The 14,033-nt window shown below is 43.9% G+C and overlaps 1 protein-coding gene across 1 annotated transcript; it reads right to left on the reverse strand.

Annotated features, from left to right (window-relative positions):
- Window positions 1-3,629: 3,629 nt before the first annotated feature.
- LOC144158433 (uncharacterized) lies at window positions 3,630-10,968 on the reverse strand. The gene is made up of 4 exons (XM_077689317.1): window positions 10,920-10,968; window positions 8,594-8,661; window positions 7,954-8,060; window positions 3,630-3,809 (listed from the first exon to the last, which is right to left on the reverse strand). Exons 1-4 carry the CDS (start codon window positions 10,964-10,966, stop codon window positions 3,717-3,719), a joined length of 315 nt encoding a protein of 104 aa, XP_077545443.1. The 5' UTR covers window positions 10,967-10,968; the 3' UTR covers window positions 3,630-3,716.
- Between the last annotated feature and the right edge of the window lie 3,065 nt (window positions 10,969-14,033).

Raw genomic sequence — 14,033 nt, forward strand, 5'->3', positions numbered from 1 at the left:
TTATAACGAAATGGCATACTAATATTACCGCCCTCATTCGTCGCTTCTTTCCGATACTTTTCTTGTCAGCATATAAAATATTGGGTTTAGAGTAATAGAAATATAGCATTACCTGAGGTCCGCAGTACTTACAGCAAACAAGCAGTTAATTTTTCATCGGAGACTTTTCTTAACTTCCTACCCAAATCTTGAACAGTGGTAAATAGAATGCGTCACTTAAAACTTCCTATTATATCTCCTGTCGTGTATTTAGATTTTCCAATGTTGGTTTCACTTGTCGCGATGCCCTCATATATGTACACGTTGCAAACATCATATATTCCCTTTTTTTATAATACAACTAATATAGTCGACGACCAATTTTTACAACGCCCTATTCTCTCGACAGGCCCCAACAACAGCACTCTGTCATGGCACCATCGGGCGCTCCATGGAGTCAATGTATAAGATCGACCAAGATTTCGGAGGTTTGAAATTCATCTCATCCATTTTCCGGTAGTTTTTCGTTCGATCGCAACTAAAACATGACTAAACAATGGCAGCATCTACACTGCGTGGATGATGGCGAGTTTGCGGAGTACGGGGACTCGAAATGCAAGTTGCGCCCTGAGTGACATCTCATTTGCACCCCGACAGTCATTCTATTTGAGCCGTCAGTTGCACCTTGGTTATTCCCTAAATAAAACTACAACTGACGGCTCAAATGAAATTTCGCTTGATTTTTGCTTTATAGTGGTGTGCGCACGGGTGGACGGGGACGGACATTGGGAGGTCCTAACGTACTCCGCACCATTACAGACGAGAGAGTAAGCCGTTTGACTGACTAACTCATGGTCGTAGCCCAATGGGTTAGAAGACTGACACTAACTCTGTCTGGTCTACCAGGCAAAGGCTCTAGTCCTGCCGGTGCCTGTGCGATTTTTTGCGATGTTTAATGCTATGTGCACGCACGCGGACGGACATTATGCGGTCCTAAGGTGCTCCGAACCTGAAACTAACTTCGGGGCAATGTTTATCGGCGGCGTAGAGCCCATGTTTCATGCGTATCGGCAGGGGATCTCGCATACAGCCTCGATAGCCAGCATCTCTTGGTGCACCGCCATATGCGTGAAGTAGCAAAGGCTGTAACGTTGAATTGTCTGCACTCGGAATGCATTCAGGTGCATAATAGGTGGTGACAGAAAATACAATCCGGAATGGCTTCCGCCGCGCGGGTTTCACGATCGCGCATAAAATTCCGTCATCATCTCAAGATGGCAACACTACTGAACCTATCAACCTTCTTCTGCTGACCACATTGAGCATTTGCGCACTGCAGGCGGCATTTCAATTGGAGTTACAATGGACAGCAAGGTCGGGCTTTGTGCTAAGCTTACCGACGACGAAATAGTTCTCTAGGTGCTGCAAGATGATGCCTCAAGCTGTGACAATGAAGAACGAATGACTGTCCGACGACCTAATTCTGAGCCCTCAAGGTGCTTTTTGCTGTTTACGGCGAGAAAGTTGCTATCGCGACCGTGCAAGCTGACCGTGTTTGCCCGGAAACAGAAACCGACTGTCGAGTTTTTAAACCACTGGGTTTCTTTGCGTGAACTTATTCTTTCACACGGCCACATTTTCCAGACGTTATCTCGGCGACTTCAGCGTCGGCATCAGCGACTGCAAATTGGTCGGCGTCTGCAAATATTCATGCAAGTATTCATGCAAGTAAACTTATTTACGTACCTGGTTTTCGTGATTCTTTAATATTGCCCGTGATTCTTTAATGTTGTACATAGTACGAAATTCTTTCATTAGTTGTGTTACCAATTTACTGCAATTATTTACCAGCTTGCCAATTCACTTTTTGTATTCTCTTTCCACATCGTTTGCTAATATTATAACTTATTTATGCTCTCATTTTTAAGAGTTGCCGATCAACTCCTTGACTTTGTAACCTCCGTTTGTATACTCAAGCTATCATGCTACATAGTGATAATTTACCGATTCAGAATTTCACGACCGTGAACGTATCATATCATTTGTAAGATGCAATTATATATACACCGAGTTTATGCGTGGAACCGTTGGTGTAATTGGGGGTGATCTTCAAACGCTGTAATGTCTCTGGACAATCCCTGGATAAAAACTCAACTTTCTAGTTTAATTGCACTCATATGATTCAACGTATACCTTAACCGTGGGTTTCTATATGAAGCTAGTGTCTGTGAATACCCCAGGGTTTTTCTGTACCTTTACAAATGTTCGTATATGGAAATTACGTTTCATAGGAAGAATCACTATTTCAACAGGTGGAGTTTTTGAAGGTACACGTGCACAAGCGGGAACAGAGACATCTACAACTTCAGCATTGTATGATAGTTGCGTCGGCAACAGCTGTTTCCATAGGTTGTAATCCGCTTCAGCCGCTATATAGATGCTGTCAGTCATGCATAATTTCTTCTTCTCCCAAGGGCTGGGTATAAGTGGACAATTTTCAGCGCAGAAAAAAATTTTTATACGAGAGTGGCTATTCTGGGAATTCATTCTTTGTTCATGCGTTGAGACGTATACTTAGGATTCAAGCAGGCACTGTTTATCCAACCGCTCTACGCCTACCCTACAGACATCACTTCTCGCATGTGCTTTTCCTTCCAAAAATGTTTTCTGGCGTCGTAACTCAATGCAGAACTTTGCATAGTTTATTTCGGCACATGCAAAAATGGCTGCTCCGCAATATTACGGAGAACGATATTTTTTAGCAATAACATAAAATTTGCTTTAATGTATAGCGCAGATACGGCACACTTAGAGATGTACCTTTCTCTAAAGCTCGCATATCTACAATTTCCGATATTGCTGCGTATGTGAACGGGCATAGTGTCATCGCCTTTTTGCGTATGTGGTTGTGTAAAAATTTACGTTGCTGTGCCAGGTTTTCTACGGATCAGGAATGCTCGCGAAGACAATGGGAGATCCGTGCTCGTAATTAATTACAGCAGCCATCACATGCTTTCTCCTGAAATTTAAAAACGGCCTACCAATCTGGCAGCAATGACCTGTAGCCGTGCAACACATTTCGCAAGCGGACCGTAAATGAAGTGGTATGAAGCTTGTGCTCACTGATGCACCGAAGTCACATCGCCATATAAAAAGCTCTGCTTTTAAACAGAATAGCGACGCTTCCTCTACAAATGGAATTAGGACTGCAGTTCATTTCAATATTGTCCCTTTTGCTATCATTTCAACCACAATAGAGTGCCTGTTCCCCGGCATCTGCATCACACCCGGGTCTTCTCACTTCAGCGAACGAGTTGTGGCCCAGATTCGGCACTTTCAAAGCAGCATAAAATTTAAAAAAGTAGGATTTCATCACAGAGCTCTTTTCTGTGGAAAAAGACCCGCGTATTCTTCATAATATTTGTATACGGTAAACTTCAGTAAATAACTTGTTACTTTGAAGCTGCTGCACACAGCCGTACTGACTAATAACTGCCGCATAAAATTTTCTTTATTGTTGTAGCCACTTAGAAACTAGAAGGCAATTTTTGAAACAACTGGTATAGTAAAAATGCGGTTTTTTTTAGTTTTGCAAAACAAAGAAAAACTGTAGATCACAGGCATTCAAATTAGGAAAGATATGGCGCTGGAACAACAACGCTCAAATAACCCCCTCATTTACACGAATTTCAAGACAATGAAACGATGGCTACAAGTTCGTGAGTGTGCTTCCTCCTTTAAAGAGCACTTCTTACGTCTAACAGTGGGTGGAGCATAGCGGATTCGGCGAGCAGAGACTCCAGCGCCCTCTTCATGGTCTTCTCCATCTCCTGTAATCAAGGTGGGTTGCATATTATTGTTCTCTTCATGCGGGATAAGACAGACTTGACCTTGTGTGTGTGCAAAAACGTTATGATCTGCTAGTTTCCTGAAAACTCAGTTGATGCGGGTAGAACGTAACTGCATTGAAATGTATGCTAGAGCACCACAGGTAATAGCTCCAAATTGCTGCCACAATAAGATAAAATTCAATGCATTTCAGCAGGACTTACTTTTCGGGGGAAAGGGGGGGGGGGGCAGAGAAACTTTTAGAAATCAAACCAGTAGACTAAATGAAGTCACAAATTGCGAAAAAAGTGAAAAACACCGAAGCATAAAATATATGCCAAAAAATAACGCGTATGTATGGGTCAGAAAAATATTTTCGGTTAGGCGGGATAATTTTTGGAATATAGTTGTTGCCGCGTGTAGCGAAATCCGGCCCAGGATAATTAGTTACCTCATTCTGATACGCACAAAGCTGTTGTACACGCACAGAATAGGTCACAGTTTTCCAGGGCAAGGGATCACGCACTTATAGGCAAGTTGTGCTCATGCTTGCATTGTAAGCAGTAGCGCCAGTTTTTATATCATGGCGGTTCGGGGCGTGATTTCTGTTGTGAAAAGCGCCATGCTCATCACGGGCTCTGTTCACAATATTCCATTCACGTGAGGGTCAGCCCCCTGCCTGAGATACCAACAACCATGGTAATCGCGAGTGAAGCCATGGGCGTCCACACGAAGGCGGCATTGCTATGATATCAAAAGCCTCTACTAACATACACTTTAAGTGGCGCAGATGACAAGACGTTAGCCATTCATATTGCAGCCGACCACTAAAAAAGTGGGGAGGAGCCCACGCATTTGTCACGGCTTGGGTTCTTTTCCCCTTGTCTCAGTGTCAGCTCCGTACACTGCTGTCAGGGCATGCCGCAGGAAGTTAACTGGTTGAAAAATCACCACTGCTATATCGATTGCATTGCGCGTCAGCTTTATTATAAAACGTTCTGCGCTCAAAGTGGCCCCTGTCCGGTGCAAGGTGCTTAGAGAGTATGCAGGCGAAATCTGGTGGTGACTGCTGGGTTGAAGATACCAAGCGATTGCCCGTCTCCCGAAATCGCACACGGTTGGGTCAGTCGTTTGGCAGGGGGCCTGTATAATTGTCCAGCGCCACAACACCGATGGGCGCTTCTTCTTCGCCGTGCCCGCTGTAAGCGGTGTCACGAGAGATGAGCTCGCTGTTTGACGAGGCCAATGGTCACCGCAGGCAGTTGCGTAATCGCAAAAAAGGGCCTGCAATAGCGTTCCCGAATCTCTCGTCTAGCAAATGAAATGCATGATTCAAGATTGGCATACAGCACTTCCCATCGAACCATTCATTCGATTGTGAAACTTCCTGCGCACCCGCCACGGTGACTCAGTGGGTCAGGCGTTCTGCTGCTGAGCCAAAGAACGCGGGTTTGATCCCAGCCGCGCTGGCTGTTCTGATGGAGCCGAAGAGCGAAAATGCTCGTGTATGGACATTTCTGTGCATGTTAAAGATCCCCATGCGGTCAAATTATATCCTCAACTATGGCGTGCCTCATAGCCCACGTGTAGCATCGGCACCTTCAATCCCCAATCAATCACTTGCCTACCAAATTAACGCGGTGCGCTAAATGACTAGCTTATCTCCCGTATCACCGCGGTGTGGTGTCTAGAAATTCAACGGGCTCATGTTAAAGGACAATTTCTGGGCATCGCCCGTGCCCATCCGTGCTCGCGCAATGTGCACCTGTCTAAAACCCAGCAGCCACCTGCAGATGCCACCGGAATACCCCGAAGCCGTGTTCTCACTTGCCCTAGATTGCACTGCACACTGCAGTATTAAATACGGTACGAGTAAAAGATTGATACTGGCGATAAAAGGCTGCATGGCATGTGGTGTAAAAATCCCATCCAGACTATTGCCGAGCATACATACATATTACACGCGAAGTTTCGTCTGAATAGCGTGTTCCTAACGTGTATTTGGCAACGAAGATGCAAGAGGCAAACTGAAATTATTCGCACGCTTAACCCTTGGTACCAGAGTTCCTGTACGTGGTTTTCCTGCTTAGGAGTTACACCAATTCATGTGACACCTGTGGAAGAATAAAAGCGTTGAACGCCGTTCCTAGTACTGCGGTCTCCCACCGAGTAACACTGTTTAAGGAGGGAAACTGCACGCGTACACAAGTAGGCAACCAATCCTGTACCTTTTATGTTTGTTTAAAGGACAGCGGTCTCTCATGCAGAAACTTCTCACAAGTTTAGACATAGTTTATTTGATTCCCCGCACAGTTTCTCAACATGTACCGCCTTTACTTTACGCTTATTCTGTATATTTATTAGCACCTGACCCGAAACCCCATCCTCAGCTTTTCTTTAATTTTGGCGTCGGCGCCCACATGCTTTGGTACACTCTTTCAGTCTCTGCCTAAACAAGGATTTATCAAAGTTGTATTTAAACCTTTCTGCAAGGTGCAGCTGCCATTCTTCTGAGAGGCAGCTACTCTGCAAAACGTCGTTAATTGCCATAGAACTCTTACCCATTCGAATATAGCTACCCACAAAGTGGGAAGCGGGCGCGATGTTTAAGTATATACGTCTTTTAGCTTATGTGATTTTATAACAACGAGCACTACGCCGAGTTGTACCCTGAAGTTTTCCTGTACTAAACTATGAATGTGTATGTCTAGGCGCCAGGACCAGTAATTAAAGCTACTACATCACAAAACACTCTGCTCACGCTCGAAATCTTTTGGGTGCTCTTGAAACTGTCACCTATCCTCAACACTGTCTTAAAAGGCTTGCCACATTGTTTACCTTAGCAAAAGACGCAGCTATGCGCCTGGCAGAGGACCTGGACAACCGCGAGCAGGTCTTCAGCTTTAAAATAACATTTCACCAAAGAACTTCGCGAGCCCGAACGGCGTCTCTTTGCTGTGTCACCTTCCTTTGACCGGTCTAAGAAGGCCACCTCGACGTAATGTTGCGGCATTGCCATTTCAGTCACATTGCTAAAAACGAATGGTAATTGTGTTGTTAGCCCTGTTCCAAAATAATGAGCTTCAGCTTTTTAGGAGCGTGTAGCGAACGCATATTTTATCGTATCACATTGATCCTTGGAGGGATGCGATTCAATATCCAAATAAATAATTCAACATACAGCGCCTTTCACTGAATTACGGGCACAGTAAACTATACTAGAAAGTTGCCTCGCGATAACTGCTTAACAATGATCTGGGCATTTCTCTGAAAAAAAAGCGCAGCAACGAGATCAAAACAGCTACATCCTTATAAGGCAATTGGCATCTAGTGTTCTCTTGCAACCAAGCGTTTATTGTATTGACGAGATGAGGTGAAATATAAGCGTCATAATCATCATCTGTTGCTTGTTGAGTGAAATATCACGAACTTCATGCCTATATTTCTGCGCATACTTGTGGAGTTTATAAACTTTATACCATCCGTTATGTTGCAAGCAAGACATCCCAGCCGTAGGAATTTAGAAAGCGCAAGTCGGCCGTTGCCTAATTAGTGTTTTATCCAAACCTTAGTAGTTGGAGTGAATGGTAATTGTGTTGTTAGCCCTGTTCCAAAATATTGAGCTTCAGCTTTTTAGGAGCCTTTTATCCACAAGGGCCTTTGACTGATTTCCTTGGGCATCCTTCTTGGTTACATCCCCACATCAATCGGGTACGTTGAGAATGGGTTTTCAAAATCGTGTGTTCGCTTCATTTCGTCTAATTTTACGATATTGGGCTTAATCTGTTACAGTATAAATTAGACATCTTTACTCTACTTACAAAGCTGTAGCCACCTGACAAACATAATAATTTGTCATTTGGACCCGTCATTTTGCTTTAGGAATTCGCAAGAATATTTCCCAAATACCTGAGGCAAATTGTAACCATTCTTACGCGTCAGTACATCAAACCATATACCTCGCAATGTTACATCTTGTTTCAGAGGTGTATGTAGAAACATATCTTGGGTAGTATACCCCTTGGCAGCCCTTTAAGCGTTGCACAACACTTCCCAACGTGGAGATTCGTGAGCACCCGAGAAAGAGTTTAACGCCACAGAAACCAGTTTTCTGTGTCAAATATATGAGCAGCCGCTGCTCCTTACCTTGTATTCTAGAGGCAAATTGTAGAATTTGAAAGCACATTCTTTCACGCTGGCGTACTTCTGTTTCGTAGAGTTGCTCCAAAACACCGTGTTGTTGGATTTTGAACCTGTAACCAAATACAGCAAACAAAGTTGTATGAATCGTCCCTGCTAAAAAAAGCGAAGGTTGAAAAACGTTTTGCAAAAGCAAACAAAAAATTATAGCCGGGATTGGCCATGTTTGAGTTGACTAAAGTTTTCCATATTGAAATTTCGTATGGACAAAGCTAGCACGGACAAAACGCTAATTGAATACACTTACAGGTATTTGCTTCACGATACTACCGCTCTACAAGCAAACCCAAAGCACGTTCTGGGAAAAAAACCATTGCTGGCCCTTTTTTGTCTTGTCTCTACGTAAATACAAATACAATAAGCTATACCCAAAAGCAGTGCCACAGGGGAAAATACCATGACCTAAAAGCATGCGTGAAAACTACCGGATAAATGAAACAAATGAACAAGGTCGCATGATTACACTTGTATTCACTCCGCGGGTTTCGGGTTCCCAAAAAGGATATATGTACGGGGGGACCGCGACAAAAGTTTTGAAATTCTCAAAACTGTATGTAATGCTAAAATACAAAGAAGATTCACTCACTGCTCGCAAAAAACACCTTCACCATTTCCCGGACAGCGTAAGGTAGAGCTTTTACGGCATAGAAAATCCTGTAGAGAAAGGGAAAAAGTAGTTCTTCAACAATTAAGTCAACAATCAATTCAAGTTTATCAACAAAGCTTCCTCAAATACGAATCGACCCAATGGTTTCACCTCTAAAATCGCTCAGAAATCTTTGAAGATAATATTAACGTTGGCCGCTTTGACAGCGAACCCGAACTAAGTTAGACAGCAAGGTAATTGTCATTAAAATAAACACATCAAAACCGGAAATAGGTTCAATTTCACCTGTTATTGTATCATGGTGTCCACAAAGCAGTATTTGTTTCCTTTTAAACGTCCAAGTACTTTTTCCCTGCTCCCTTATGCGCAACTGTATAGCAACTTTTGGAATGTGGTCTTTTTTATTTGCTTTTTGGCAACATACTCGTCTTTATTTTATTTACTCAATGATCCCATTTTCGAAAAACCGTCGTTGCTGTTGTCCAATGACGAATAATCCCGGTGTTAGAAGACTTAGTTAAGAAAAAGAAAAGCCCCTTTCTTAAGGGGAATACGGTTAGAACCCGAAGCTTTCCCCCATGCAACCTTAGTCCAAAAGTGTCCAACATCCAGGCCTCTTCGACCATATCTGAATGGCGGAATGGGATATACGTCGGCTTCACAACGCGAGGGAACTAGGTTGGTTTAGGACTACGGAAAGCGCTTTTTTGTTCAGGCTCTTGATTTGCCTCTGTGAAATCCTGTTGTGTTATCTGGCTTTCCTGTAGCGCGTTTCGGCATAAAGACAGCACACGTAAGGCATAGAAAGCTTCGGTTTAAAAAGCGCGTATGTCGTCCGACTGTGTGTGCATCCGGGTATCCGCAAGTGCCCTCGAATGGGATACCACTGTGCTCTATCCGCACGTTACCAGCTGTGGAACGAAGAAGAAGAAGATGATGATGATGATTATGACGACGACGATTATGATGATGATGTTGTTGTTGTTGTTGTTGTTGTTGTTGTTGTTGTTGTTGTTTAGTGTTTAATGGGGGATGGCACATAGTCCTTGTCGTTGTTCCCTTATTCACGGCACATACCAGTCTTGGGGAAATGGCGATGAATCAGGAGCTGTGAGGGGCTAATGTACCACTTGCAAAAATTTATGTCTCGAAAACTTAAATATTTTTTAAAATTGCCTACCGCGTAACTCCTGAATCTGAAGCCACGTGAGTGGAAAAGAACAAGCCGCTCTACATAATTTGCGTCAAAAGGCGAAAAAAACGAAAGCGGAGAAAAAGACGGGAACTTGGTGTACGAGTACGAGGAAAGGAGTCATAAGTGTTGCCAGGCTTATACCTTCAAATTACGGAAGAATACGCCAAGGCGCCAATAATAGACTGCGTACTTCGCCCCTCCCCAGATTTCACGTTATTGGAGATGGCCTACGGTTTTTTTTTCCCTTTTGGTCTTACTGGGGGCACACAAGATATGCAGCATCAAATAATAAACATTACAAATTCGCTAGACTAGGCGACACGGGAGCAATAAATACGAAAGCCTTAAGCCTTCTTAACACCCGAAATGACAGATTAACCAGTGAGCATGGCCTCATATAATCAGCAAAAAAAAAATCCCGAGTCTTGGCCCTTGGAGGCTAACTTGATCCGGTGAGTGACTGACCTTTGTGGTCTTTTCGCGACCCAGCCTCAAGAACTGTTTTATATTTTGTTTCAATCATATATTTCTCTCTTTTTCATTCACATATTCTGAAGTCTCCGCAATGAATTCTAAGCTGCCCGACACTGCAGTGTGCAGTGACGTATGCCTCAACTGGTGGTGTTCTCAATTCTCATGAAGTAAACCGCAATCCAAATTTGATATTCTGTCCGACCTGAGACAAAAATCTAATGAAAGGTCTAAGCGATAACCATAGATATATTACCGATTTGTCTACATATGGCTATTCAATTCATTCTTTTTATTTACACAAGACCGCGTTAAACATTCGCATTTATCCACTCCCTAAAAGCCACCGAAGGCACCCCGGTACTCCAACATTGACGCCGTGTCACCATGCTTGCAACCTCTGGTTTTCAAAGTAATCAATCTATTTTTGCAAAGTTTTGTAGTGCTCGAAGTCATGCTAAAATCTTTAAAGCAAAATTCGTTCCTTCTGCAAACGCGGTGCCACAGCTTACGCCAGGCGGCGTAGCATTTGAAGGAGGCAGTCTACAATATACGCGTCTTTAGTGTGCCGATATGTTCACCACACATCTCTAGAAGGTGCACGGAATTGCTAGTTTTAGCAAATTTTGTTATACTTACTTTGCTTTTTCTTCCTTCGCCTGCAAGCTTTGTCCGAAGACGCTCATTGGGACATCTGGAGCATTTGAATAGTGATTAGGCGATTTTCACTCGCACTACAACACAGTTAATAATGAAAAAGAAACAAATACTCACAAAGAGAGTTTTCACGTGCCGAGTAGGCCGCAATTGCATCGAAGTTAGAGATAAGTGGTTGTGGAAGCCTGTTCGAAAGGAAGAAACACTACATGTTGCGATGGCCGCGACAATCGCACGTACAAGCAGCATGGTTGGGATGATCCGCTCTCGTTATTTTTTTTAGCTTTCAGTGAAACATAATTGTAAAGCCTAAAGGCGCTGAAGTTTAAAATATCCAAAAGGCTTCCTTTTCGTACACACCGCGCTCTGCTTTGTTAACGTCATGCTCAGGCGTCGCTCTTTCAGTGCTCTGTTGACGAAGTTTAGGACGTTTTCTTATGCCGGGGATTGGCCATACAATGACGGAGCGCTCTAGCAGCGGACACCGAATGCAAAAAGTATCTATTTGGCTTTGGGACCGATGTCCCTACGGTACCCGTCAGAAGCAGTATCTGCCATAAATGCGAGCCACCAAAAGGTCACGTGCAATCGCGTGCGCAAGTGGACGTCGTGGAAAGTGTTCATTTCACAGAGTAGTGACTCTTATATCACCAGTGATACCACAACCCCTATTTTAAAGAAGATAGCCTTTCTTGGGCAACTTGAACCCAGAAATTTTGGCCTGTCTGTATGTCTGTTTGTCTTTTTTTCCTTTTTTTTCTTTATTACCGGCTTGGCACAGTTAACAAAAAACAAAACAATGACACATGCTTCAACACAACATAAAGGTAAAATACCCCTTCAAAATATGACACATGCATTAACACAACAAAATGATAAAACCCCTCCCGCGGCTACGGGTGGCGCATGCTAAAAACGTTTCAGGTTAACTAGTTCATTCAATATGTTAGCCCTGTCAGGTTGCTCGTCTTGCATTTTCATTACATCTCTGATATAAGCAACGCTTTCAATAAATTCAATAAAGTATTCCCTTGCCGGTCGTGCATCCGGGTCTGCATGTCGCACGGTCTGTCTGTCTGTCGGTGACTCGATTCAGCCACCCGGCCGAAGTAAAACAAGGCCTGCTAAATAGTCTTGTGTAGTCACAGCTAAATCTACCCGTCTGTACCCGCCGCGGTGGCTCAGTGGCTAAGGCGTTGCGCTGCTGAGCACGAGGTCGCAGGTTCGATTCCCGGCCGCGGCGGCCGCTTTTCTGATGGAGGCGAAAAGCAAAAATGCCCGTGTGTACGAGATTTCGGCGCACGTTAAAGATCCCCAGGTGGTCAAAATTAATCCGGAGCCCTCCACTACGGCGCGCCTCATCGCCTGCGTTACGTCGGCGCGTTAAACACCCACAATCAATCAAATCAAAACCCGTCTAAGTCCTGTGTAATGTTCATACTTGTTAACATTGTTAAAGAAGAACAAGACATTACGCAAATATAAAAACAAAAATAATACAGAAGTGATATTTGCAGTGTTCCTTTATAAAAAATCATACATGCTTCATTTTTGCGAAATAAATACTTCATCAACTGCAGAAAATAATTCACTCCGCCGCCGCCTGCTGTCGCCCGCGCTACTACAGCTTCTGGCGCCATTTTAAGAAATCAACCGGTAACAGTTACGAAAGGTTACACTAGGTAAGTTCCACGTTCTGCTTAGAACACATGTGGAGTTCTATCAACGTGGTTCTATCAACGTTGAAGTGGGGCGCCTCGATTCACGCCTGTCTCCGCCGTACGGCAGCGCTGGCATCGAGGCACCCGGCCTGGAGCAGTGGAACGCGGTAAATTTAAAATGATTTAAGTAAACCTTTGGCGTTTTTACCTTGGGAGGAGCGCGACGCAAGAGAAACAACATGAGAGGTGAGCGGAAAAGCGAAGAGAGGCATTTACTTAACAAAAGTCGATAAAGACTATCGTCTTTTGGCGACATTCGCAACGAAAGGAGCAGTTAAGCATCCAATTTTTTTCTGTTGCAACTGCCCCTCTCTTCATCTGCATGTATCGCACGCTCAACCCAAACTTTTAAAGCGCTGGAAAGTCACGAAATTTGAGGGCACGCTGACGCATACCATCAATTATTCCGCTATGACAAATTATAAGCATACAACACTATTTAATAATTATATGTTTATTGACACAATGCGCACAAGTTCTAACGAAAATTGAAGGTATTGTGGTGCGCCTCCAGAAGCAAAAGATAATGCTCAAACACGAAAAACTTGTTGGATATTTCATACTGCATGATACGAAAAAGGGCAAAAATTGTTGGGAACAGAAGTGCACACTGTGCAACCTAGCGGTGCAACGAAGGTCTTATTGACACTTATAACCTATAGCCGCTCAACTGCTGTCACTCAGGACGACAGTAAAAGATCACCTATGTTCGGCATCCACCGGTAGATCACGTTGTGTCAGATAATTAAAATAAACACTGCGGTGTGGAAGCAATCCCCGCATTTTCTCTGACTCACACAGTGCCCCGAAGCAGACTTCGTAATTGCGTATAGTCTTGTGGGGTGCGACGTTACTTTACCACCGCCAACATTACTCCTTCTGTCTTGGTTTCCGCAACCGCATAAACGCGATGCAGGGATTTTGGATAGGCCACAAACTTACAAGGTGAATCCCAATCCTCACAAGGCCAAGTAACGCTCACCACAGCGCTACCGTGGTGGCGAAGAGGTCTTGGCGGACAGCAATACCTGGCAGCGAGCATCGCTTGGCTCATGGGGACGCCAGCATTGCTGGAACGCGGATGCATAATCCGTTCATGTTTGTCATGCAGGTGAGAAGTTGTTATGGCAAATGCATTCCATCAAATAATGTGTGTCTGATCGTGCTCCCATGCACATGGTTGCTTTGTTCCTTACATTGTGGCTTAGCTTCCTGCACTGCAAAACTGTTGTTGCTTGGAGGCTACATAGAGACAAATCCCGGCCCCTACTTGCACTCTCTTTCGATAAACTTGAGCAAATTGCGCTTGACTTGAAAAAGGTCAAGAAACAACGACTAAAGTCTATCGAAACTAAGCTTGAAAGCCTTGCTTTTC

Source organism: Haemaphysalis longicornis, unplaced genomic scaffold (assembly GCF_048455015.1).
Source record: "Haemaphysalis longicornis isolate Haplotype H1 unplaced genomic scaffold, Haemaphysalis longicornis Haplotype H1 scaffold_10, whole genome shotgun sequence".
NCBI lineage: Eukaryota > Metazoa > Arthropoda > Arachnida > Ixodida > Ixodidae > Haemaphysalis > Haemaphysalis longicornis.